At 28.7% G+C, this 27,645-nt stretch overlaps 1 protein-coding gene across 2 annotated transcripts in view; it reads right to left on the reverse strand.

The window, feature by feature from the left end:
- LOC145841952 (protein turtle homolog B-like) overlaps positions 1 to 26,619 on the reverse strand; it is a 33,748-nt gene extending 7,129 nt beyond the window's left edge. For both annotated transcript variants that reach the window (XM_082949265.1, XM_082949266.1), the window contains exons 1-17: positions 26,543 to 26,619; positions 26,265 to 26,337; positions 22,986 to 23,165; positions 20,141 to 20,305; positions 16,169 to 16,314; positions 15,014 to 15,146; positions 13,216 to 13,321; positions 11,942 to 12,126; positions 8,865 to 9,013; positions 7,599 to 7,859; positions 7,018 to 7,180; positions 6,684 to 6,795; positions 6,189 to 6,364; positions 5,760 to 5,946; positions 5,181 to 5,383; positions 3,639 to 3,779; positions 1,520 to 1,565 (exon numbers count right to left, since the gene is read on the reverse strand). In XM_082949265.1, coding sequence (XP_082805391.1) covers positions 1,520 to 1,565; positions 3,639 to 3,779; positions 5,181 to 5,383; positions 5,760 to 5,946; positions 6,189 to 6,364; positions 6,684 to 6,795; positions 7,018 to 7,180; positions 7,599 to 7,859; positions 8,865 to 9,013; positions 11,942 to 12,126; positions 13,216 to 13,321; positions 15,014 to 15,146; positions 16,169 to 16,314; positions 20,141 to 20,305; positions 22,986 to 23,165; positions 26,265 to 26,322 — 2,411 coding nt within the window. In that variant the 5' untranslated portion in view covers positions 26,323 to 26,337; positions 26,543 to 26,619. The remainder of the gene's footprint in view (positions 1 to 1,519; positions 1,566 to 3,638; positions 3,780 to 5,180; positions 5,384 to 5,759; positions 5,947 to 6,188; positions 6,365 to 6,683; positions 6,796 to 7,017; positions 7,181 to 7,598; positions 7,860 to 8,864; positions 9,014 to 11,941; positions 12,127 to 13,215; positions 13,322 to 15,013; positions 15,147 to 16,168; positions 16,315 to 20,140; positions 20,306 to 22,985; positions 23,166 to 26,264; positions 26,338 to 26,542) is intronic.
- Positions 26,620 to 27,645: the final 1,026 nt, after the last annotated feature.

The raw sequence follows: 27,645 nt of genomic DNA on the forward strand, positions 1-27,645 counted from the left end.
AAATAGAAAAAGTTTTAAAGATAAAACAGAGAAGTCCTAATTTTTTTAAACAGCAACATAAAAGTACTTTATTATCACTAAACACTTTAAAAAACTCAATTCTAGCTGATAATAATAAAAGTACTAATAGTTGTAAATATTTATAGTGTCATATGTGTTGGTTTGTGGCTTAACTTTTACAAGTTATAAAAAAGCGTAATGCTGATCTAAAACCTGCTTAATGTTTTTTTAGTTGGTAATAATTTGCTAAATTGTTTTCACAGCTGAATAAACTACCATTGTTAAAAAAACGATTAGCTAAACAGTTAAGTTAAACGCTTATAAACTTTGTAAACTTTATCTAGCAGATATCTAAATAAGTTTATAAAAATAATTATACTAGACACAATACAGTTTAAACATTATATAATCTAACTTGATATTTTTTAACTACTCACTCTAATTTAGATAATTTTATTTTCAAATAAATATTTTGTTAATCTATGTGTTTAATGATCAGATCGAAAGTTAAACAGGCTCACACTATAACAAAAAAAAATAAATCAATTTTTTTGATCTTAACGCTATACACGCTAGATGCTAGATAAGCTTTAATTAAGTTTTTTTTTAACGACAACAATTAAAAAAAAAAAATACTTTATTAATAAACTTAAAAACACTAAAACAACAAACTAAAAGTGTTTAGATGCAATGTTGAAAAATATAGTTTTGGAAAATGTATTCTTATACCTAAGATGTACAACTTCTTTACTAATTAGTTTTTGGTTAAAAAAAAAACTATCATAAATCTTTTACTAAATGTTAAATAAAAACTAAAAAGTCGACTAACAAAACTTGCTTTAACAAACTCTATAAACTATAGAAGCTACAAAATGAACCCAACTGCTAACAGCTTCTAACATAAGCTCTCTGTGCAGCACAAACTTTGTTTTGTAGAGTTAAGCTTTTTTCTCCTGTGCTTTCTGCATGCACTCTCGAGCGTTTTAGCTTTTCTCTATCATTTCTACTACCAAGACCGCTTTCAAGTGAATTTTAGATCCTGTTTTGGCCTTTGATCCTAACTTAAGTTTTGCTGGTCTGGCTTTTTTGTTTGTAAGCTTTTTTTTCGAAAAGTTTTCACGCAAATCAAAAAAAAAGTGTCTTGGCTTGCAAATATTGTTTAAAGTTTGTTTCTTAATCTTAATAATAATTAAGATTAATTTAGATTTTATGTAATTAAAAACTTGAAACATTCTTTGTGCTCTTTCTTTGTGTCTAGCTATAAAGCTTTTTATAATAGCATCAACAATTGTCTGTAAAATATTATAAAAGCAGCTACTACTATCTTATACTTACTGTAAACTACAAAGTACATGTTCTATATATATACTTAAAAAACTATATTTAAAAAAAAAAGAGAACTTACAATCTTGTGTTTCAGTTATTTTACTTTAGACTTTTTTGAATACATACATCATATATAAAAACAGATAAATTTGTAAAGATAAGTTAAATAAATAACTAAAATAAACAAACATACTTGCTGTATTTTCCTTTTTCAATGTTTATTTCCTTTTCCCGACGAACTGCAAAAATATTTACAAAAGTAAAAACTAAGTAGTAAAAACTAATTTGTTGTTAAACGTTTTTAAAAAAATGATTAAAGAAAATAGCGTTTTAAATTTAACAAAATATTTATTTCAGTTATCAACAAGCTTTTCTGAATAAATATTTAATACTTATTCGATTGGAGAAATCTGTTTGAAGTTTTATAACTTTTTTTTACTATAACATTTTAACTTGTTACTTTTAAACATGTTATTGATTAGGTATCACTATTTTAGCTAGACTTTAAAACTGAATAACTTTTTAGCTGTAGACTAACATATGAGTTCGTCAAAGAGTCAATTCGGTTTCCTATAAGTTATAATACAAAAAGATTTTCTTAGTTTTAAAATTAGTGCTTTTAATAACTTCCAATAAGATAAAATACTCATTAAAATTTCAAAGCTTACTATTTCTTAAAAAAGTTTTCAGTTTTGTTTTGAAATCAAATCGTATTCGGTTGGTTTTTAAATAGTGTAAAAAGTTATATTCAAAATCTTATGTGAGCGTGTTTGTAAATAATATATAACAAGAAGTTGATAAACAAGTGTAGTTCCTCTTATTTTAATGCTTCGCACAAACAAGTTTAATAATTCTAGATTAATTAAAAAAATACTTGCTCATTATAATTAAGTTTATTTGTATGGTAGTGACCTTATTATTTTGAGAAACTTTTCTTTACTAAATAATAAAATTTAATATTTTTTAATTGTAAGGATTGAATTAAATGTTTTTGAACTATTGCTTCTATTTTCAAAAGGTTTAACATTTATAGTACAAGCTCAAAACAAACTAAGTAATAATTTTAAAATAGTCGGTAAAAAAATCTTAGTTGTGCTAAAAAAACAGACAGGGTTAACTTCGGCTTAAAACGCAACTACAAAAGTATAGTAAAATATTAAGTAAACAACCAGGAGTCAAACACAAAACAAAAACAAGAGAAAATTCAATGTTAGGCTGTAAAAAAGCCGGGCAAAAACGAAACGTAAACACTAAACAAACGCGGAAACTGAAAGTAAATCACAAACAAATAAAACTAACGCAGATCAAAGGAACCGAGCTATTCCGCAGCAGATGTCACAGGTAAAAGCATTACGATGATTGGTCGAAATTGTTCAAAGCACAAAAGCTATTGGGCGATTTTAAATCGATTTTAAATCATTTGAACGGAACGACAATTGAAAGATTAATTTGTCGCCGGGTTTATAAAGAAAGACTTCATGTTGATTTATTTTGCGGTTTGAGGTGAGTTTCGATTTTTGTCTGAATCTTTTTTGTTTAAAAATATTCAGAAAAGAAGTTTAATATTTATTTGTTAACAGCTAAAAAAGAAACTGTAAGATTGTGCTTGGTTTCTGAATAAAAGTACTTGGTTCAAAATTCAAACCGAAAAAGGAAAGAGTAAAATTGCCAAATTTAGCATGCTAACGTTTCAATTTAACGTAAACAAAAATACGTTGATACGAACCTACATGCTAATCTCCCCTTTATACTTGCGTGCTGCATTTTATTCTCTAACAAACACAAACAACTTGCAAGAAAACACCTTAGAAAGTTTCCTGGCTGTTTAGATAAGATCTGCGTTCGGCAGTTCAACACGAAAAGTAACACTTTTTTATTTGCAGGTCGTTGAAACTTTGGCTCAGCGCCGGGAAATATTCCCCGCATTAAATATGAATAAGCAGCAGCATATGGCGTTCGAATATTGTTGACTGAAATGACGCAATAATGTGTATGACAAAATATATTGCGCAAATTGCTTTGGGTAATTTTCAATTTAATTTGCTGTCAAGTGGCCTGTTGTGTTGAAAACAAACATGAATTTTTGGTTCTTCTTTTTGTTTTATTAATTTGTTGTTTAAAGTAACGGAAACACGTTATTGGGAGCGTTTAACACTTGAAATTTACTAATAATAAAATGAACAAGTTGCTGAAAACCGTTGCGCCTTTTTTGAAGCAAAATGTTTTGCCGTACTACAAAAAAGTAAAAAATTTAACACTCACATGTATATATATATATATCTTAACTTAAAAAATTCTTAAAACAAACAAACTTTTTTCTGAGCACACGGCCTTGTTGTAGTACAAGTAGATGACGACCACCAGCAGTATGAAAACCAGCATGAACACCGAACCCCCCACCACGGCCATTGTGACGTAATCGCTCGATTCGCTGTACACGTCATAATCGAGTCCTGTTTGTGAGAATGTAAAAAAATGTTTGTTTAAATGATTTAAATAGCTGTGGTTTTAATTCAAACTGTATTAAGACTCTGTAAGTATCATTTGTTACTTTACATAAATATACAGTAAATCAATAACTTTTTGGTAACTTTTTGTAACTTCTGTTTGTTTGCATTAAGCTTTAAACTGTATATATAGCCTAACAAAAAAATTCCTACAACAGCTTTTATAGCTAAACTTGAAACACTATAAGATATTGTTAAGGCAAGTGTACAACTAATTCTGTTTTTTTAACATTAACTTTTGTTGTTGGAATAATAATTTAGCTGTTTGTCTGCATTGTCATTTACAAGAATTTCGAACATCTGCTTGTGTGAAGTCAAGAAGCATTATGAGGTCATCAACGACAAAGTACTTGATGACAGGCAAGCGCGTACCTGTCAAACAAGGGTTTGTGACATCATAATGCTTTCGTGACAAAACAACAGTAAGTACTAAAATGAGTTTAAAGGGCACAACGTTTTATAGCTGGTATGTAAGCAGCTTTCACTTTTTGTCAAACGATGGTACTTACTTTAGGATTAGTATAAAACCCTTGGTTGATTTAAATCTTTATACAAACAAAAGAGCTTTTTTATTGTGATCTGGGAAGTTCAATTGAGTTGTTGTTTTTAAAGTCTTAGTCGCAAAAGCTTTCAAATGGTTTTAGTCAGTTGACTTTCTAGTTTTGATTGTGGTGTTTTAAACTCTGTACATAACTGTAGCAAGTCTTTTTTTAATTGCGTTTTAAAACTTTGTCGCTTTAATCGCATAATCTTTAAAATACAATTAAAACAAATATTTATTAAAGTTAGGTATTTAACAAAAATTATATTTTCGGGAGTTCTTAAAGCTGCGAAATTGATAAAGTAAATGTGCGCAATAAGTACTAGGTGCGGTAATAATATTTGTAATTGAGGAAGCTCCGGGTAATTTTTTATGTACCATCTGTCTTCTGCGCTACTTTAATGATAGTTAAAGCTTAGCTGGTTTAAAAAACTATCATGAAATTTTCTTCTTCTTCAACGCTTTTACGATTAATGCTCAAAAATATCAAAAGTTTAGTTAAAAGTTCAAACAAGTTATCAAATCCAAATAAACAGCATAAAAACCAAAAAATTTTTTTTTTCCAGCAAACAATTTTCCAATTAATAAAATGAGTTTAAACGATAGCTGTCGTGTTGACTAGTATTTTAAACAGAAAACTAGTGTTGTCAAAAACTAAAATTATTAAAACAAATTAATTTATTCAAATCGTTAGTGTCGATGGTTATGGGTTGAATGGAAGGCGAGTAATTTAAAGTATATAAATATAAAACAAAACACAATAATAAATAATAAACTAATAAATAATGGTAAGTTGTATAGCTGACCAGTGGTATCAACCGTGATGGGTTCACTAGAGGGCGAATAGTTATCTGATCCCCCCACAACTGAATTGATGCGGAACGCGTACACCTTGTCAGCGTACAAACAGCTGCGTAATATCAGGTGTGACGTCATATTGGCGCGAACCACCGCGAACTGCTGCCACTGTGACGTCATCGTTGACTTTTGTGAAGTGGATCTCCTGGTCCTAGTAAATTAGGAAATATCTAAATATTTTTTAACTTTTTTGTTTAAAAATTGATGATATATGGTTATAATATATTCATTTAATTCTAAGGGCAGTTTTAATAATTTCGTATTTTTATAGTAATGTTAACAAAGTCAATTGATTTTTTTTACGTATTAATTGTTTATATAACCTCACCAAATTTTATTTTCAATAAAAACTACGAAATATTTATATATTAAAACACAAAAATTTTTTTTTAACCTAGTACTAGTAGCTGAAAAATTCAAAAATATTAAAGTTGAGTTATACAAACACAACTCCTTAAACAACATCGTGTTTAAAATTCTTATTTTTATTCAATGAGAATGTAATTATTTTCACTAAAACAACCCACCTATTTGTCTTGACCACCGTACTTTCCACTTCTCTGTACTCGATCTGGTATCCGAACAATCCCTCACTTTTGTACGGAGCGTTCCACTTCAGCAATATTAGTTTTTCTGTTGTTATGGAATATTTAAATCCGCTGGGTGGAGGAATGAGCACCGCGTTCGTCGGATTACCACCGCTCTCTGCTATCGCTGTGCGGATAGAAATACTTCGGTGAAACTAATTACTACAGAAGTGTTGGTTTCAAATGTAAGAAACTTTTTATTTACAAGCCTTAAATAATTAATAATTTCAAAATAGAACATCTAACACAATTAGTTTTTTGAAAACCGTTACTACTTGTTATTAAAGTTATTATTTTTTTTAATGAAATTTTTTGAAAAAAATAAATATCAGCACAGTTTTCTATAACAAAATCAACATAGCAACCGACGTTTGGTAACCATGTAAACGGTTTTTGTGAAGTTTCCGGCCCCCATTTGATTTTCAGCCAGCAACTGGAATTCGTAGTGGGTGTCGGGTTTCAGGTCGTCTATGACGTATTGGTTGTCAGGGCAACCACAGTACTTGGACACCCACTTGTAGCTCTCCTCCCCAAACCTTTTATACCTGTGAAAAATGAAAATTATAACTGTGTTACAACTATTACTATGTTCTAAAAAACCTACAAGATAATATACAATATCTTGTAAAACAAATGTTGCTTTTTACAAGTTTTAAAGTTGTTGCTAGCTACTGGAAAAATTACAAAGGGTAGCTATTATTTAGTATGCTAAATTTAAACGAAATAGTTTTAATATTCTTTGAAACACACAGCATTGAAAACTAACCAATACCTACTTTAATAATTAAAAACTGATAGTACGTATACAAAAACCAGCTAAAATAAAAAAATAAAGTTTTTTACACAAACACTTGGTATACCAACCAGATGATGAAATGTTGTTGGAATCCGCCGTCGAAACCGGGTATCCACCTTAGGTGCGCCGTGGTCGTTGTCGTGGTAACCGTCAGGTTTGTTGATTGGTGTGGGGAAGTACCTAAAAGAACGAACAAAAGTTGATACTTTCATTCATAGTTATACAAGTATTTAATCATTTTCAGAAGTACACAAAATAAAACAAACTTAGTTACTAAAAAACTTATATCGTTCCACTACAACTTTAAAATAGTTTTAAACCTTTTATATGATTTAAAACTTGTTTTGTGAAAATAAATGATAGTTTAAGGCTAGTTTCACTACTAAAAAAATTTAAACAAACCGAGCACAACGACCCTGGTTGACTTCTTCAACGTCATAATTTCGTTGGCAACCACGCACCTCCACAACCCGTTGTCGCCCTTGGTAACCCTCCCTATCTCCATGGTAACCCCCTCCCTCCTCCGCACCCACGAGTGGTTGCTCGCCCCTTTGTTGTACTTGTACTGTGACGTCATAACAGTTTATAAAATCAATTTTGGTTAGAATTAAAGTAAAGGGAGTTGAAATTTAATGAGTTTGAAATATATGCAATTTAATTGTCAAACTTTTTAATCTTATTTTTTATTTACGTTTTTTGTTTAGAACATTTTTTATAATGAAGTAAAAAGCTCTAGTGTATTTTAAGTTTATTTACATCAGAAATAAAAAATCTGTATCCTACGGTACTTGTTTAAAACAAAATATACATAATATTCAAAATCTATGTGTAATTATATCTAGTATAAAATGTTTTAAAACATACAAGAAAAAAAAAAGAAGTTTTAAAAGAGTGTACTATAGTTAGTTCATAATTTAGATAAAACAATGAAAAACTATAACACAAAACAAACAAACTTTATTTCAAAAAAAAAATCCCCTAACCTGTTCCCAGTATACCACCGGCTTCGGGTCTCCGCTCCCGCGACAGCTCACGTTGAACCTCGCCCCCACCCGGACCCTCACCTCGGACGGCGGCCCCTTCACGACGCTGGGCGGCCTCCTGACGCGGAGCTGCGTCTGGGGGGAAGCCCCCTTGCTGCCCACGATGTTGTAGGGGCGGCACCTGTAGTACCCCTCGTCGTTGTGGGTGAGGCGGCGGAACATGAGGTGGTTGGTGGACAGGTGGTCCACGTACATGTTGGACTGTTGAACGAATAAATTATTTCGTGATTTAAACGAACATTAGCTGCGTAGTTTATTGAATTTGTCAGGTAAATTTTGAATATTGTCTTCAGAAAAAACTAAATGTTTCTGTAGAGTAAATAGACTGAAAGGTTAGAACCGGTTATTTTGAGTGAAATCTCAGCTCAACTTACGTGTCAGACTGCATGTTAAAATGTCGAACGGTTGTAAAAGACTGATGTTTTTTTTTAAATGAGTGTCTTGTTTTATTAAAATAAACTTAAGCTAATGGTTTGAGAGCATTGTATAATAATTTCAAAAATTTTTGGTTTGCGTTAATGGTATTTCAATATTTAAATTAAATTGTATAGAGATAACAAACAGTTAAACTATGCTGATACATAACTTGTTTTAGTACATAATAACAAAAAAAAGTATAAGTTCTTAATTCACATTTAAACTAGGTTTTTAATAGAAATGCATACATAACAGCTCGAACCTCCTATAAAAAAAAGCTACCCAAAAAGCTTTTAAATTAATTCTTTATACTTTCTGTTTTATCTTAAGGTTATTTTATAATTGAATAAAGTAACCTATATGAAAATTAGTTATTAATCAAATGTTGCACAAACAACAAAAAAAAATCGATAGGTTTTTACATTTCAATTAGGTTTTAATTGCTTTAACATTTGATTTAGTTTAAGAATTGGAGCAACTTAAAAACATAGATTTAATTTTAAAAAGAATCGTTTCTCGTCACGTCTAAAAGATGTTTTCAATCAAACCAAAATTTAAGATTCGTTTACAAAAATATTAGGTTTAAGCATCAACGTCATGTGGCCGGATACACAATAAATTCAATTCTTTATAATCTTTTTATGTTTAATACTAACACACAAGATTGAAAATTGTTATATATTTCTTTAGTCGAATTGTTTTGCTTAACACAAAGTAAACTTTCCTAGCCTCCTCAATTTAAATCAAACTCAATCAGTATAAAAAAAAAAGCGCCAAAAGACTTCAAACCTTGGTATTGAAGTTGGTGATTTCCCTCTCGCCCTTGTACCAGGTCACGTGGTCGGTGGGCGGGTTGGCGTCGGTGGTGCACTTGACCACTAGGGGCATGCTGAGCCCGCCGTACACGAACGGACGGAAGTTCACCACCTCTGCCGCGTCTGTGTGAATACATGAGTTGTTTATTTTATTTTTTCAATATGTTTTATTTGTTTTATTTATTTTGTATGTTTTATTTATTTTATTTATTTTTCATATGCTGGTTATGAAAGGTTACTAGTAAGTAAACCTTCAAGAAGTAATATAGTTAAGTTTATCACGTCTGCCGCGTTTGAGTGAATGATTATACGTTTATTTATTATTCTGGTTTTATAGAGTAATCGTAAATTTGTATAATTGTTTTAGCTTTTTGAAAGTTAGTTATTTTTTTAGCACAAAAGTCCTTTGTCATATGACATGAAGTTCTTGAAGTTTCTGCGGCGTCTTTGTTATTATTAAATAAATATATAGTTTTCTGTTATTTGCAATCTATGTAAAGTATAAGTAAGTTTGTTTAATTAGAAATTATTTTTAATATAAGTTTTATAACGCTTTTGATAGCCGGACCCTACTACTCAAGTTAGATAATAGTTTTGAAGCAATGATAAACTTGCTACACTCAATTTCTGTTCTTTAAACTTTACCTGCATAGTGTTCTCTTAAAAAATATCTGAAGTTCAGTTGAGTGATTAGAAATTAGTTACGAAACTGAAAACATTAAAATATAGATTTCAATTATTTTTAATCAAAACAACTTTCTCAACAACAGTGTAAAGACTTTATGTTAGCACAATTACTCATGGCAGTAACAGTGATTTAAAAGCTTTAGGTTAAAAATACACTTAAAGCAACAAAAAAATTGTTAAAACTGCATTAAAATTAAAATATCTTAAACAGTTTTGCTATATTCAAAACAGGGTACTTATATTTGTACTGTAAGTTTTACCAGCTCTTGTTAATATTCAATTAAGCAAAAGTTACAACTCAAACTTTCTTATCGAAACTACTTCTCCAGTCGCCCAACGTCTTGTCCTTCCTCTGCGACAAAGTACGACGCTCGAAAGAAGGCAGTTGCGACTATTACTTGGCAGCGGGCTCGATTAAACTTTGCGCGGTTCAAATTAAACTTGTGTACTCGCATGTAGAAACTAGTGGGGGGGGAGGCTTGAAAGAAGTAAGGGGGGTCGTTTAAATTGTACTAATCCCCTCCCATCGCATCTTGTAGCGCATGAATGTTTAATACCCTACCACCGCTTAATCCCACATGCAAGCTCAATTGTTTCAAGAAACCGCCAGCAAAAAGCCTTGTTTGTGTTTTTTTTTCATCTCTTGCTTTTCTTTTGCGAACTAAAAAGGTTAATTTTTTTGCGTCATACAAAAAGGTTCGGTAAAAAACATTCCAATCGCGTTTTTTAATAAGGATCAGCGATTAATCGACATATGTGTTTTTTTTTCTGGTGTTTTTTCGTGTCTGGAAGCACATTCTGTTGCTTTTTCACGGTGTAAAATAGCAGATTGTTTGACCAAACTAAGTCGTACGCTATGTTCAAGACTAAGAAGTTTATAAAAGGTAAAAAGAACACATGAAAGAACTTTTACTAGCCGTTCGGTTTGTACAGTTCATTGGCTTATAAAATAAAAACGGAGCTTAAAATTTACACTTAGTTATGAAAATATTTTGAACTGTGTAACACATTTAAAACAAATCTTTAGAGAAAGTTCACACAAAAATTAATTTTTAGTCATTGCAAAACAAATGTTTGTCTGGCTTTCAAAACAATTAATTGAAAATTATTAACATGTATTTATGTGACGTTTTACAGCAAAGTAGCAGCCAAAATACATTACCGCAAACTCGCATTCACCTTAGTTTGAATTTTATATTTGAAAGTAAGTAATCATTTTCCCACAGTTCACTTGAATAATTACTTGAAAAAGTTATAAAATAAATTATTGTGACTCTTGGAAACATTTAATTAGGCTTTTTAAAATTTTTAAAAATATTAAACAAATTAGATTTTAATTCTTTTATATAGTTTTTTATGAGTAAGGTGTTTTTAACAGTGTTTTTTGTAAAGTTCTTAAAAAACGATCAGAATGGAATACGCAAAAAATATTGACTTGAGATAAACTACGTAAAGAAAAACTTTGTTTTGCTAATCTTTTAATCAATACACTTTTTAGTTATTTTTAGTAAACATAAAATATGATTTAAACATCTTAGTTTCAAACGTAGTTAAATTTTAATGAAGACTTAAACTTAATTGCATTAAAAAAACTTCAATTTTTCAAACAAAAGGGTACAAATCAGCTAAACCAACAACAAATGAATGTGAAATGTAAAGTTTTAGAATAAGCTAAAACAAAACAAAACAAAGGCAGCTTGTAAAAGCATACATTTAACAATCGTACGATAGCTTACTTAATAAGAAGTCAAAAAGTTTTTGACGTATTTCTGTGTTTTATTGTTTCACTTAAGTTTTATGCATTTGTGTATTTAAACAATTTTGTTAGGTAGCTGAAAATACTTCAGTTAGAATTTTATCTATATAAAAATATCTATAAAAAATAACATCTAAGTATTCGTTAAATGTGTAGTAGTACTTTTATATCAACTTATGGATATCACAATTTGTTATTACGTCACACTAACACTCGACAAAGCTGACGCGTTGGCATCCGGCTTGTACCAAAGTAACTTGACATATAAAAAATACCTTACACTTGTTCTCTATACCAACTTATGCAGCTATTTCATAACTTACTATGACGTCACAACTAACACTCGACTTCCAAGGAAGCTGATGCGTTCGGATCCGGTTCGTACCAAATCAACTTATCATTTAAAAAATATCTCACACTTTCCAAAGTATGCAGCTATTTCAAAACTTAACTATGACGTCACAACTTACAGTCAACTTCCAGTGAAGCTGACGCATTCGGATCCGGCTTGTACCAAAACAACTTGACATTTAAAAAATATCTCGAACTTGTTTTCTACACCAACTTGTGCAGTTATTTCACAAATTTGTTATGACGTCACAACTAACACTCGACTTCCAGTGAAGCTGACGCGTTCGGGTTCGGCTTGTACCCGTTCCTGGCCACGCACGTCACGGTGGCGTTGGCGTCCTCCTTCCTCACGTTGGACAGCTGCAGGTTGCCGCGCTCGCTCTTCATCCTGCTCCTGATCTTCGGCGGGAGCTGCGACCTGCTCTTACCGTTGTAGTGCCACCTGGTAAATAAAAATTCTTTTATGGCTTTTGAACGTGCGTGTTTAAAAATACGTAGCTTCAACCACACAATTGAACGTATTTAAGTTGAGTCGTAAATATTCTACAGCCGTATACTAACGTTTAAAAATCTTAGTTTTGGGCAAAGTTGATTAAAATCATTCTGCTTAACTAAACATTAAAAAAAAAACTCAAAAAACTCCTGAGCTGCCTTTTTTATTTAAATGTCTGCGAATTAAATGATCTGATCTGAAGTCTAATATATTTTAGTTTTTTTTTTCGATTTAGAATTGTACTTATTGATCTGCGTCTTAGACTGAATGTAATCTTTTGCGCTTGCAAACTTGTATACGAACGTAAATAGTTTTAATGTCTCTGTAATTGATTTCAAATACTTTTACGCAACTAATCCCTGATACCTTTGTGCTTAGTTCGAAGTTTTTATAGATTTTAAAGTATTGTAAGTAAACGTAATCCGTCTAGGTACGAGAATATTTGTTTTTGTGCTTCTAAGGGTTCAAAAAATTAAGTATTTTCGGCACTACTTTAAAAGTTGTTAAAATATTTATGAAACATTACATGCAGTTTATTTACCAAAATGTAAACCTAAAAATATTTTTGAAATTATTTTAAGTTGAAGTGAAGCTTAATAAACGAATAAGTTTTTAGAACACGAGACATTAATTTTTTAAGTAAAGAAAAATACTAGTATTAAAAGAATTAAATTTTACAAAAAAACAGCTTTAAGGTCCTATGCATGAAAACAGCTACAAAAAATAATTTATTAACAAAAGTTTTTACAGTTTAATTGCAAATGAATTTAACTGCATACAAAATAGATAAAATAGTAAACTTGTAGATGTTTTAACAATTAAACAAATTGTTAAACTAAATCATCATAAACGAGAATATTTTCAAACAGCATTTTAGTGTTACAAACTTTTAGACGGGCCACAACCATCTTGAACGCTTGTAAGTTTTAACTATTTTTAGATACAAAGTAAAAAAATAAACTTGTACGTTATGTTAACTTGGCATCTTTCTATTTTACATAAATCACATAACAAACATATGCAAACAGATAAACTAACTCGTAGGTGATGTTTGCCGGGTATCCTCCCGCCTTGCACCTGAACAGAGCCACTTTTCCTTCCTTGACCGTTATGCTCTTCGGTTTCGTGTGGATTATTGGCGGGGCTGTGAAATGTTTGTGAGTACTTAATTAAAATAAATCACTAGCTAAAACACATTACTTTGTGTTAGTTTTTATAAGGGTGGAACCTTTCGGTAATCGGGTCGCACTCCACGTATACCTTTTAACGTCTTGTCCGGGACTCAGCTCAACTTAAAACATAGTCGAACTGAGTTTTGCAAGAACTAACAGTTTAGTTATTTTTGTTAACAACTACACGTTTAAACTACTTTTATTTAAAGCGTTAAAAGTTGTTCAACATTGCTTCACAAGAAAAGTTGTACACCGCCGTTTTAGCTATTCAAATACTCTTGTTTGAACTTTTTAAATTTAAAGTATACATGCAAAAAATTAATTAAAAACACAGGTGTTCTATAAAAGTTTTTTTTTCTTTTGTGTCTTTTGTTTAAAAGTTGCTACAACTCTGAAACAAATTTTGAATTGCCAAGTTCCCATGCTTTTACACGAGTGTTTATTATCGAAACAGCAAACGACTCTGTGATTTTGTATGCGATACAAACAACTGCGATAAAAACCCCAAACTTCTATTGTTGTTTCAGAATTTTACTCAAACCGCAACTACGTTGTACGTTTAGCAAGGTACCAGGTACAAAAAGTACGTACAACTTGATATAAAGTGTTTTATATTAAACTTAATTTTTCACAAAAGTTATACTTGTATGTTTATGATTGAATGTTTTTATTAATTTTTGAAGCTGTTTATTTTTCGAACAAACAGGAAAAATGGTTTTGTATATAAAACAAACAAACATGTTTTTGTTTCTCATGCTTCAACTTGTTGTGTGTTTGTTTTTACATTTGCTTTGCATTAAATGTAAAGACGTTGTTAAATTTTTCAATAAGGATGAAGATAGCTTAGATGTCTATAAAAACGAAATTTTAACATAACAACTTAACTTACTTACTTCAAACTTAATTGAGCTGAAAATACAATACGGTGATTGTATGTATTGGTCTTGTTTACAAAATATACCATAAAATGTTTGTTATATAAACCTAAAATTCAAGTTTTTTCATAAAGTAAAACATTTCTTTTACATGTCTAAATTTAAAAGTTTAAAGTTGACAATGTATATTTTAATAAGCTTAAAGCTGAAAAAGACACAATAAAGCTCATCTATTTAACACAAGTTTAAATATAATTACCTGTTTTGTTAAATATTTACCCTAAAATAGGTATTGATTTTAGTTGTACCAAATCCTAACTTAATCAGAGAAAAAAGTTTTTTATTGCGTTCTCATATAACAAAACTTTACGTTTTAAGATTAAAAAACCAAAGTTATGTAAAATTTAAATTTTTTGTATCAAAAAAAAAAAAAAAACTGAATAAAATTCTATTTATGCAAATTTACTACTTTGTTTTATGGAATTTTTAGGGATAAAATTTTAAGATAACGTCAATGAATCTGCATATAATCAATTTTATGCTTTCCAAATAGTAAATCAAATTCATTTCTGTTCTAATCGTTTTTACAAAAGAAATAAAGAGGTTGTTCGTTACCTTCAATGTTATTAATTCTACGAAAGACTTTTTTATATAGATACAAAATAAATGAAAAGTTATTAAAAATATATACTTACTATAAGATATACTTTTTATTGTTAAACAGTTACCATGTTTTGAAATTCAGTTTCAGTAGATATATCTTGCATCTTAAACAATAAAACTTCATACCATTTACGAGGACAGTGGTCTTGTGCATGACATCCCCCTCAATGTTGCTGCCCTGACAAATATATTGGCCCTGGTGGTGCCGTGCCACTTTGTAAATGACCAAATTCCCACCGCTTATTTCCCACTTCTTGTTCTGTGGAAATATCAAGGTGGTTTAGTTGTTTTCAAGGTTCTTTGTTATATATTTTTCAAAAATAATTCTGTTGTGATAACGGTTATTAAATACTGCTTGTAACCTCTAATTCCAGCTAAATATATTTAAGTATAAAGTTATTTCACAAGATTAATAGTTAGTTTGATTCATTAATCAACAAATTTTAGATTAGATTACTATTAGAAAATAGTAACTAGTTATAAAAGTATAATACTTAAATCTACTTTTAATTAAAATGAATTATTCAACGTTAAATAAAGACAGGATATAGTTAAAAACTGAACAGACTCTTTTTTACGTATGTAAACTGAAGTAAAATAGCATTTAAAAATTAGATTCTTATAGTTGTTTTCTTGTTTTGTTTTGATTTTTAGAAACTCAAATGCAGTGTGCTAAATTAAAACGTTACGCAATTAAGCTTTATTAAAATTGACATAACAAAATCAAGCTCTATTTTTAGCTTTAATCCTTGCAAGTCAAGCCTGTTTTAAAAAGAATAATTTCAAAACTTCATGTGGAAACTTTCAGATTAATCATGCTTGTTTCAAAAAGTCAACTCGAATTACTCAAATACTTTAAACTATTCCTAATTGGTTTAAAACGTTAAAATTCTTCAGAAATGTCTAAAGTAATAAAACTGTCCGAAACTTAAATAAATCAAAGTAAAAAAGTAATAAAGGAGAAAATAATTCGTTTTGCTTGTTTTTTTTAGATTAAGGCATTACAAAACTTAAAAAAAACATCAAAAAGTACTATCAAAGTGGTATCAAAGTAATTTATGGAATTACTTATGGATGTAGTTTTATATAATCAAAACAAATTAATTTTTCTTTGTAGTTTTATGAAAAAAAGTAATCAAAAAGTATGTGTTTTTAAGTATTGGGCTATAAAATTAAAAAAAAAGTTCTAAACTAAAAAACAACCCTCCTTTTTACGTAGATGAGCTTATAAAACAAATAGTTACAATTTTTTCTTTAAAACGACCATGAAACAAAACTCACAAATTCGTCAGTTCTGATCGGAAGCCCGTCTTTTTGCCACGTGACTTCTGGTTTCGGTCGACCCTTGACCAGGCAGTTGAGGTTGAGGGGATCGCCCAATTGCCTCTCTATCGCCGCTGGTGGCGTGCGCTGGAACATTGGAGGTTCTGTAGAGCGAATAATTTTTGTAAAATAAATAAAAAGGGTATAGAGGTTATGTTAACTTTAATGAAAAAAAACAATAATTTTGAGTAAGTAGTTTTATTTGTTTTACATATTTCTTAAATAATATTTTTTTCAATTTTAAAACTTGTATAACTTAAGAATAAAAATGTTTTCAGACAAACTAAAAAAATAAAGGTTAAATTTAAAAGTATTTGGTGTTTTGCTACTTTAACTATTTATAAAACTTTATACTAAAAGTGCTTCACAATTTGTTTTTTTTTGTAATCTTTTTCAACTTTCATTTCATGGAAAAAAAAATTCAGAAAATAAAAATAAAAAATAGTGTAATCTGCTTTTAATTACGCTATTTTAGAATTAAAATAGTTTAACAATGAGACTTGTTTTTTTACAAGACTTAAAGTTTAAGCTTAAAGAGACCTAATTATTTAGAGCTTAAATTGTTTTTATGTGGTTTATGATCTAATTGTTTACAGACTTCTGACAAAAAAATTAATTTAAATTAGGTGTAGTTGGGTACGTCTTCTAAAATACTTTTAAAGTTTTAAAATAAAGAATAAAAAATCTAAACACAAATCAAAAAAAGTTAGTTTACATCGAAACTAACAAACAATATAGATTGTAAAAGTTTTACACTTGATTTTTAATTGGATTCCCCAAAAATAATGCTAAATCACTTATTTCGAGATAATGATAACAACTTACTAGACTTTGATAAAATATGATTTAGTTTAAAATAAACAAAGTTTATGTTAAAGTATAATTTTCAATAGATATATTACGGCCTGTACAAAAATATCAACTAATTTAAGACGGCAAAACTAATTAGCGAGGAAATTAGTAAACAAAGAAACAGTAGTTTTTTAAAACGACAATCGTGTACTATTTAATTAAATTAGGCAGACATTCTCGGAATTTAATTAATTCGAATCTCGCTACATACAGCTGTTAAGGTCACGAGGTCAAGCAGGGGTTTTACTACGACAACTAAAGTGTTAATTGATAGATTATTGCTTGTTGCTTTTAATAAATTGAAGTTGTCAAAACTTTAAAAGTTTAATATGAAATTTTTCTATTATTATGTTTTATAGTTAAAACATACTAAATATTTTTTTTCAAAACAAGCGGTATACAATGTAAGCAGCATGTAAATGAGATACTGTTTACAAGCTGATCTTAAAACCAACCAAAACAACTTAATTAATTCTTTTTGAACTTCAAAAAATTTATTCACATAACTTTACAGGCAGTCAGTTTGTTTAAACATATTAAAATTTGTATATTTAGAAAGGATTAAACTCACACACCTTTGTTGTCAATACAACTGCATTAACAACAAAATACAAAATCGTGTTTTTATGAAAGTGTCGAGACTTTTACGAGACTGCTTGAGGGTCAAGAGGTTCACAGAGGCGTTGCCATAACGACCTTACACCGTCAAGAAAAGTAATAAATCTGTTGCTCGTGGTTTTAAGTCAAACTTTACAGTAAGCACGATAGCACTCAGTTGATCAAAAATCGAAACAAAAACCCAAGTTTCGTCTTCTTTTGAAAACGATCAAAAAACTATTGAAGTAATAAATTAACTCGTCTTTATATATTTATATATATATATATATATATATATATAATTACTTTAATCATTATAGCTTCGTACTTCTTTAATTAATCAAACTATTTCTAAAACAATAAATTACGAGCTCAGTGTATAAAATTTCTAATGTATTTGTTATAATTAGCGTTCTAAAACTTCAAGGGTCAAGGGGTCGATTGTTTTGAGTCCCTACTGTGACCTAAGCTCAACATAAAACTTATGAATTCGCTTATGAATTTCAACAAAGCTTGTCAAAACATTTTGATTGGCTTACAGCAGCTTTCACAGTCGTCACGGCAACTACGAAGGGCTTATTGCCATGGAAACGCATGTCAACCCACCTATAATGCTTTCACATATATCGACTGTGGGATGAATTATTTATGGGCGCCAGTTTTATTTGCAAACTTGTTCACCTAACCATGGGGGTTTATTAAAAGTGTTTTCGACGCATACTTTACTTGAACTTCGTGAGGCTTATACATATGTTTTACCATTTGCAATTTCATGTTAAATAAGCGGCAACTTTTAGTCCAAGTGAACTTTTAGATTCAACCCGCAAAAATATGTATAACTAATTTTCGCGTAAAGGTAAAAATAGCTGAGCCACTTTAAAAAAATTAATATTAGAAAATTGTTTTTGAACCTTAAAATTGCTTTATTAAATATGAGTCCAATTACAAAATTGCATAGAGCTGTCAATTATTTTGTCTACGATCAAAGACAGCAGAGTCGTAAAATAAATTAGTTCGATGGCCGTTAAAAAAGTTTGAAATTTTTTAAGAACAATTTTACAGTTTTATGCGTTGTCTTTTAAAACATGAAAATCTAAAACTAAAGAAAAACTATAAATGAAAATAATGTAAATGTGTTATGTGATAATTAAATCATTAATAAAGAATAAACAGCTTAATTCCAAAAACTTACCTGCAATTGCTAAATTAAAAATTACGAAGAAGAATTTTAACATAAAAAATATTTTTTTTACGAATTTGCTTGACTTCATTTTTAGTTATCAATAATCATTTAAAAGTCTGAAAATCAATAGTATGCCATTACTAAAACTGGGCTAAGATAAATATACAGTGTAACTAGATTGAATAGAACTCAGTTTGTCCAACAAAACTGCATTTAAAAGAATTAAAAAAATTTAAATTAAAAAAAATATGTATCTTATTAACTAAAAACTGCTGGTAAAATTAAAGTCTAAAAAGTCAAGATTACTTTAACTTGAACTTTCTGCACTAAAATATAATTTTTGTATACTTTTGAACTGATATACATTCGTAAAAAACTTTAATTTGTTTTTCTCGAATTCAACATGAACATATTGAATTAATCCACCTTTTTTCTGATCTCAGATGTTCTCTATAATATATATCGACTTGATATAAAACTTGAATTAATCCGAAATTTCTACTAGCTCGAGCACTGCCTAGCGGATAGTTGTTTGAAACACATATAAAATTTAAGAAATAAGATTTTGCACTTAAACAAAATTTTGATTGCTGTTTTTTTAGCAATAGCGACGGCTCGTGGATACTTATTTTAAGTTTTTTATGCTCTTTTAATCTAAATTGTTTAAATTTGAGTTTAAAAATGTCACCTTTAAAAAAATGTTTCAAAAAATTGATCGTTTATCTTTTATTCTAAAACATAATAAGCTACGCATCAAAAGTTTAATAATCATCAAATTTTAAGTAGCTTTAATTTGAAATTAAATATAATAGTGTATCGTTCATTATAAGTAGACGGCAAATAGCTTTATTTTATAACAAATCATTATCTACGAGACAAACTGTTAGTGACAGTTTAACAACCAATTAAACTGGGCACTAGGGTTGAGTTTATTTTTGTATTAGGCAAAGACTAGAAATAAAATCATTTAAACAAACCATTGAAATTAGCTTGATTTTTATGTTTGTTAAATATGAAAATTAGAACTGGCATATATAGATAAGTTTGGTTTTATTAACATCAATTTTAATCAAACTATAAAATCGACCGCTTAAAAAAATGGTTTAACTTTAGATACTAGTTAAAACAAACCATTAAATCAACTTATACAAACAAAAAGTTTAAACTAATTTGTTGCAACTTTTTACACATAACAAGTTAAAACCAACCATTACCAAAAGTTTAGTCCACCTTGTAGGAGGGTTCTTCATCTAACTAATGTAAATAAAAAATAAAAAATAAAACCAATTAAAACCAACCATTAACAACCAGTTTCGTCCACGTGGTGGGAGGGTTCTTCGTCTCCCCCTCCTTCATGCCCTCCTCGTTGATGGGGAGGACCACGCACCCGTACTGACCCTCGTCCTCCAACCTCACGTCCAGTATCCGCAAGGTGGCGTTCGAAACGAAGTAAGACACCCTGCCTGTTGTTGGTTTGCACGTTGGTTTTTTTAAGTTGGGAAATGATTTTTATAAGTTCGGGATCAGGACTTCTAATACTTATTTTCATAATTACCCTTTGCAAAAAAATTATAATTACTTATATCGACACTCTCTATTAGCTACCTCCTCCCCTGCACTACTCACACACCCGTTTAGTTTTTCACTCTCTTATCAGTTATTTCCCCATAATATCCAAACTAGCCCTTTTTGGAAACTTACTGACTCATAAAAAACTATCAGGCGCTTATTTGGCTTCTACACTCTCAATAAGAATTAGCGAAGGAAAGTTGCATGCAGGTAATAAAGATTTTTATTTTTTTGGTTTTAACTTAAGCTTGGCAAAACAGAGGTAATGACAGCTGCTATTACGAAATCCCTCCTTTTTATTTTTAATTAAAAAATTTTTAGCTGGTACAAGTATCTTCTTTTAGTTACATACTAAACTAAACAAAAGTTTATGAGTCGAAAGTTTTACTTTAACTTAAAGTTTGTCAGTCTCAGTTTTTGTTTTACTACGAAAAGTAGCATAAGCAATAAATGCTTTTGTATGGATCAAAAACATTTTAATAAAGTTGCACTTAGTTTTAAACGTTTGACATTTTTATTTTGATAAGTTTCAATATTATTTGTGGAGTTAGCTTGACTTACAATGGGCCTTTTTACGTGATGAGCTAAACTTCCATTTAAAAATACTGTTAAGAACCTCAAATACTAGTGAATTTAATATCATCAGAATATAAAACTTGGTAAACAAACTTCTAACAAATTTTCAAAATTGCTATAAGTTGTATTTTTTAGCTTAATAACAAAATTATAAACTATAAGTTTGTTTTAGTATAACTACCTGTTAAATCTTTAGAGAAAAAATTTACAAAGCACACAGACAACTTAGATTTGTTACAGACCTAGTAAAATATTTTGAAGCGAATTTTACTGGGCTGATTTAACAAATTGTTTTCACAAATACAAACAAATTTTCTGATCATATTCGATTAGAAGTTGAAAAAAAGGTTAATAAAAGTAGAATATTTTAATTGTAAATTCTGTAAACTTGTTTATCTGTCTTATTTATTGTAGAAAATCAAAAAAAAAAATAATTAAAGACAAAGATTTTTTATAACTATTAAAAACTATTGAGCAGAGAAACGTCGTTAGTTTTAATAAACTGAATAAAAAAGTTCCAAATATCATTTGATAGCATTATTTAAATCAAAAACAATCATTGTAGATTACTTTTATAATACTATTAACTATAAAAAGTGTTCAAAACGTTTGTTGAATTCTATAAAGAGTTTAAAAAGTACACTGAAAATTGTTATCTTTAATCATTTTCTTTACAAATTTATAAAACAGTACCTTAGTTTAACATTTATTCTCAAAAAAAAGCTCACGAAAGCGACACGAACCAAAACAAAACTTCGCAACGCCACAAATCAAGCTCGATTGTGACGTCACTGTGTACGAATAAAGCAGACAACGACGATGACGTAATAAGTAGCATGCAGCCTTTTCCAACTAACTTTTCCTCGATCGGTTCGTCTGTTCGGCTATTTTCGCCAGTGCTAAGAAAAACCAACCGTTAGTGGGCGCCGAGGAGAAAGCATGCGGAAAAGAGTTTTAGTTTTAGTGAGGAAAAGAAGAGTTTTAGTGAAGGTTAATGTGGCGGGTTAGGTTAAGTGTGTTATGTACAAAGGTTCTTGATGTTTTAATTTTACATCAAGGTTTAGGTGGTTAGTGGGTTACTATTGAAAATAAAAGTTATAAAAATAGCCAAGTAATTAAAAAAAGACAATTTAAAATTGTAAACTTGCAATAAAACTTAAGCTTATTAGTGCTACATAATTAATTAAATTTTTATTTAGACCGAAAAGTATATTTGATTCAAAACTTTTAACTGTCTTTTAGTAAAATTGTTAAAACAGTTATTACACGTATTTTTCAGAATTTACTTTTAGACTAATATTGTAAAAAATAGTAGAAAACTTACAGTTAATATAATAGAGTTATAACTGAAAAGTTAATACATTAAAAAGGTAAAAGATGCAAACCAATCACCAGAAAGGAATAGTAGAAATCTAAAGTAGTTAAAATAAGTAGAGTCATATTTGGAAGCATCATAAATGATTTTCATCTCATGAGTTTAAAGAAAACTGCGGATTAAATGTAAAGTTTGGTTTAATAAAAATTTGTTTACAGTTAAGCAAAAATATCCTCTTTAGAATTTAAACAAGAAGCTAATAATTGCAAATAAGTAAAGCTTAAAAGCTAAACTCTCATTCAAAACTAAGTTTTAGACCTATTAAAATTAACTGATCAACTTAAAACTTAAAGCACATGGGAACTCATTTATAAAATAGGTCCTAATAATACAAAACTTTCAAATAATTAGATCTGTTTAATAAATAATAAAAACTATGTATACTAAAATTAAATATAAACAATTGGTTTTAAAAAACAACAAAATTATTAATTAAATTACATACTTTAAACTAAACATAGTTAAGTTTAAAGATGAAACTTTTAATGTCCATACTGTTGTTCTGTGAAATTTAAACATTTCAAGTTTAATCTCAAAACTATTATAACAGTAAAAAATCCAAAACAGTTATCACGCGCTTTATTATTTAAAGCAAAACTTTATTTCTATTTATCAAAAAGAACCTTTCAACGCCCCTGTCGCCCCTTTTTCCGGGTAGTTTGCGATCTTCATGAAGACGGGGTGGTTCAGTCCCTGCTTTTCCCACATGAGCGCGTACACTCCCTTTAGGGGAATTTTTGACTGGCATCTCAGGTAGACGCAGGATCCCTTTCTGGTCACCACCGTAGTCTGGCACGCAACAACTAGAGAGAAGTTAGATAAATAATAAAAATAATATTTTGTTAGTTTTATATAAAGGTAAATGTTTGGAATGTCATATTCAAAAAATAAAATGCGTGTTTATGCAAATGTATTACTTTATATTTACTTAATTACTTTAGTTACAAAACTTAAGCGCTGATTAATTATAAAGAATATAATTCTATACAAACTGGTATCAAGAATAACACCAAGGCATAATTTTAAAACGCCACTGTAATTAATCTATAAAAACTTTTTTTTCTGCAATAAAATTCTTTAACTTTTCAATAACTTGTTGAAAATATTTCGATTTTTATGTTAACCTCTTAAAACAAGTGATTGAGTTTTAGCAACTTTTAAGGTTGACTATACATGAGATTAGTTTTTAGATCACAATAACTTTCATATAGAGTAAACTTGCTTACAGTAAAACAAAGAAAAACTGTGCTTATCATGTCTGAGAAAAAAGCATTCATCTAAAAGTAAAAAGCGAAAGAAAAGATTAAAGTTAATCTTGTTAATTGAAACGAAGACATATGCTATTGAAACCTTTTAAGCTGATCAAATTAACACGTAATGGCATTAAGCGAAACTACCATGTTGTAAATTAAAATTTTGACTATTTTACAACTTGATGTATGAAAAATGTAATGAAACTGTGAAATTGTTATTTACTAGAACAACCTTAAAGTATATTAAAAGTTCCAAACATTTTCGTTTTAATATATCTAAGATATAGAAATTGATCGCAATAAAAGGTTATAATATATATTATATTGTCTTATGAACAATGTATGAACTGAGTTTTATCTTCAAGGTTTAATCGTTTTTATTTTTAATTTAATTTTAGTTTATTGTTTTACGATCATGAATACATGAATATTTAAAGCTTTTGATGCTTTTATACCTTATATTAAAATTAAAAGCACAAAAATGTCTTAATTAAACCTATATTCGTCTTAGCTTTAATGAAAACTCATTAAAATTTAAAATAGATATCGAGTATAGTATCAAGGTCAATCGAAGCATTTTGCTTTGCATTAATGGTGTGTAGTATTAATCACAATAAAAAAGTTCACAACACAGCTATGGATTGACTTTTCATAGCTTAAATAATTTGTAAATATACTTGCAGTACAGACTTTAAACTAAGTTTAGTTAAAAAACAAAGCTTTTTCTTATGGCATTAAAACTTTTATCTTAGTTTAATGCTTTGTTTAACCTTATTTCGCAGGTTTAAACATTAAAAAAAGAGTTTGAACTACTAATTTATAGTACATAAAACTTTTTTTTAAATACAATTAAATATTAAACCAATTAAAACTATAAATTAAGTAATTAGTTTTTTATAACTTTTACTTATTAACTTTATACACTTATCAATTTGAAATGTAAAAAAATAAGTATTAGATTTATTTGAAGCTCTAGTTTAAACGACTGCATAAGTTTAGAAAAATATATCTTTAATGGACTAGACAAAAATTTACTTTTTTATGTCGGTTTAAAACTCATTTTTCCGTGCTAAAAAGGTGAAAACAAAACTAAAAATCATACTTTTTATATAACTGGTGATATGAAAACAAAACAAAATACCAAAGTAAAGCTAATTAACCAATTAAGTTATTAAACTGAATTAAGGTCCCACATTCGTGACATCTGCTAACTTATGTGAAACATCCAAAAAACTGCTTGTAAAAATAATAATCCGACCACGAAAAAGCCCAAACCAAAACAAACAAATATTTTTGTTGTAAAATATTTTTTTTGGCGTGAGAAAGATAACTTGGGCGCTGTTAAACTTCATTTGCACCTTTTGAAAAGCAGAAAATTGCTTTGAATTTGTTAGCTTTCTCGCTTTAAACAGTTGTGACCTCAATTTAGCCGCCAAATATTTTGTTTAAAATCTTAAACCTGAGCCTTTAAAAGCAGGTGTAAAAGTCAGCAGGGCTTTTAAATCAAGTTTTTCAGGTCAATTTTTCTTTAGTTTCAGTTTTGGCTTTTTGTTTTATTGTTTTAATAATTAAACAGAAAATAATAAGTTTAGAGACGGTACTTTAGAACAAAATTTATTCAAAAAAATATTTCGAAAAGTTTAAACAAAATGTTGAAATATTTTCCAAAAAAAGATTTTAAGACTTGTTCAACTTATTAAATATATAAACGTTCTAGTTTTCATAAAAAAAAAATTAAGGACTTTTTTAATAATAAACATTCTGTACTCAATACTTCTACACGGGTTTATGACATTAAAAAGATATCTCACTACAACATGAAAGCAATCAATAATTTGATGTGTCTGCGCGCATACTCAAGCATTGTACTGATGTCTGCTGCATAGAGTCACGGTGATTTGGTAAATCAATATGTAACTATCTCTATGCTAGAATCTACTTTATACGCAAGTGCGTTTGTTCATAGAGCTTGCAGGGCGAAATGATAGTGTAGTAGACGAAAGGTTTTGTATATCGATTGCTGAAGTAATTGCTTATGTTTGTAGTTGCATTACTGAATAAATGACGTGATAAAATCTTTGCATGATTTTTATAAACCGCAAATGCTTGTGTTTTTTATCAATTTAGACCTCGTTGAAAAGGTGCTTAAGATTAAAAATAAAATCTATGACATGAAATATATGTATAAATTAACAAGTGAAACAGATTTCAATATTAGTTATGTTATACCAAAAGAAACTCAACTTTTTTAAACATAATTTGTAAGGCTTAATATCAAATTATCTACACTATAAACCAAAAACAAAAACTGTTAAAATAAATCATGAGCATTTTACTCAATAAATAGTGCATTTCTAATTATTGAATGTTTAAATCAAGTAAAACTAGTTAGGACGAGAATATCGTATCAGCTTATAAGAATATTTTAAATAAGTTATGTTAATGATGAAGTACTATGAAGCTATGGGAAAGTTCAGATATTCAAAATCGTAAACAGTTTTAGTCGTATTTAAAATCTATTTTGTATATAGAAAAAAAAAGTATTCTGTAGAAACAGCAATTTTTAGTAATTTGTAACGAAGCTAAAGTGTTACAAATAAAGTTAATTAGACTGAAGTGGTAAAATCTAAACTTTTTAAAATTTCTAACCTCCACTAAAAAGCACAATGGCTAGAAGGCTCTGAATAAGCGACCTAATATTCTTCATTTTGCTTCTTTATTTCTGTGTAAATTTGTTACTTTTTAACGCATTCTACTGTTTTGAAAAAGCTTATGTATACTAACATTTTACTTTTGATAATGGTTTTATATTAAATTAAGTTTCATAAACTATAAAAATTAAACAATAAGAAAATATAAAAATTAGTTTAATTTTATGTCTATACACAACTTATTCAAATCTTAATACAAGTTATTACTAAACTTACTTATACTACCATTCTTTTATACTAAACTACGAAGTGTGTTCATAACTTTTGAATGTTTAATTAGTTTTACAATATCTGCAGAAAATATTATTGTTATAAGGTATATAGCTTTTCTATAAGTAAAAAGTAGTTTTGTACCTTTAGGAAAAGAAAGTGTATTTGTTTTTACGTAAAAACTTACATAGATAAAAAAAGACGATATAAAAAGGCTGTACTTTAAACGTTTAAGCTAGCTTCAAATATCAAATTCATAACTTAGTAAGGTGTGAAATAATACATAAAAAAGTAAATGCATTGATTAACAAAAATAAAACGACAAATATATTATAATAAGAAAAATACTTACAAACTAATAAACTCATAACTTTTTCAAAAAACTTATGAAATTGAGTGTATGAAAATTTTTTAAAACTACTTTATATTTCTTTTTAATATTAAAAAAATATTGATAATTTATTAACACTCAAAAGTTAAACAAACTAAACTACAAACTACGACTTTTTTTTAAAACTTACTTACATAAACACAAAGTTGAAATGATTAATACAAGTAATTTTTAAAACATACTTTTTTTTTTGTAAATTTGTAACTAATACGAAAAACTATTTCAGTTAATTCTAACTTTAGACCATATCATATCATTAACAGTTTATGTTAATTTTCAAAACGTTATAATACAGACCTATATCACTAAATCTCGTCCAAAATTTTGATACTTCTCTGCTGCTATTTTAATTGACCTAAACTGATTAAAAGCCTTCTAAAGTTTACATAGCGCTGACTAACATTGATAGCTAACTTAAAAACAACGTTTCTAGTTTTTTTACTTATTACAAAAGAAAGGTTTATAAAAAAAAACAGTTAAAACCAGCACAAAGTTTTATTGAATAATCTGAAATTATCAAATAAAAACACATTTCATGGCTTGTCATAGCAGTCACATATCTAATTTCTTATCACATTTGTTTAATCAACACACACGTTATAATGATTGAACATGTGTGAACACAAACTTGGTCAGTTTAATCACAAATATATCTCATAAAAAATCACAACTTTTTGCAAGAAAAACAATAAAAATTTAAAAGAATAACTGCCGGAAA

The sequence above is a fragment of the Thalia democratica genome, chromosome 8, assembly GCF_965202585.1.
Source record: "Thalia democratica chromosome 8, ktThaDemo2.hap1.1, whole genome shotgun sequence".
Lineage (NCBI taxonomy): Eukaryota > Metazoa > Chordata > Thaliacea > Salpida > Salpidae > Thalia > Thalia democratica.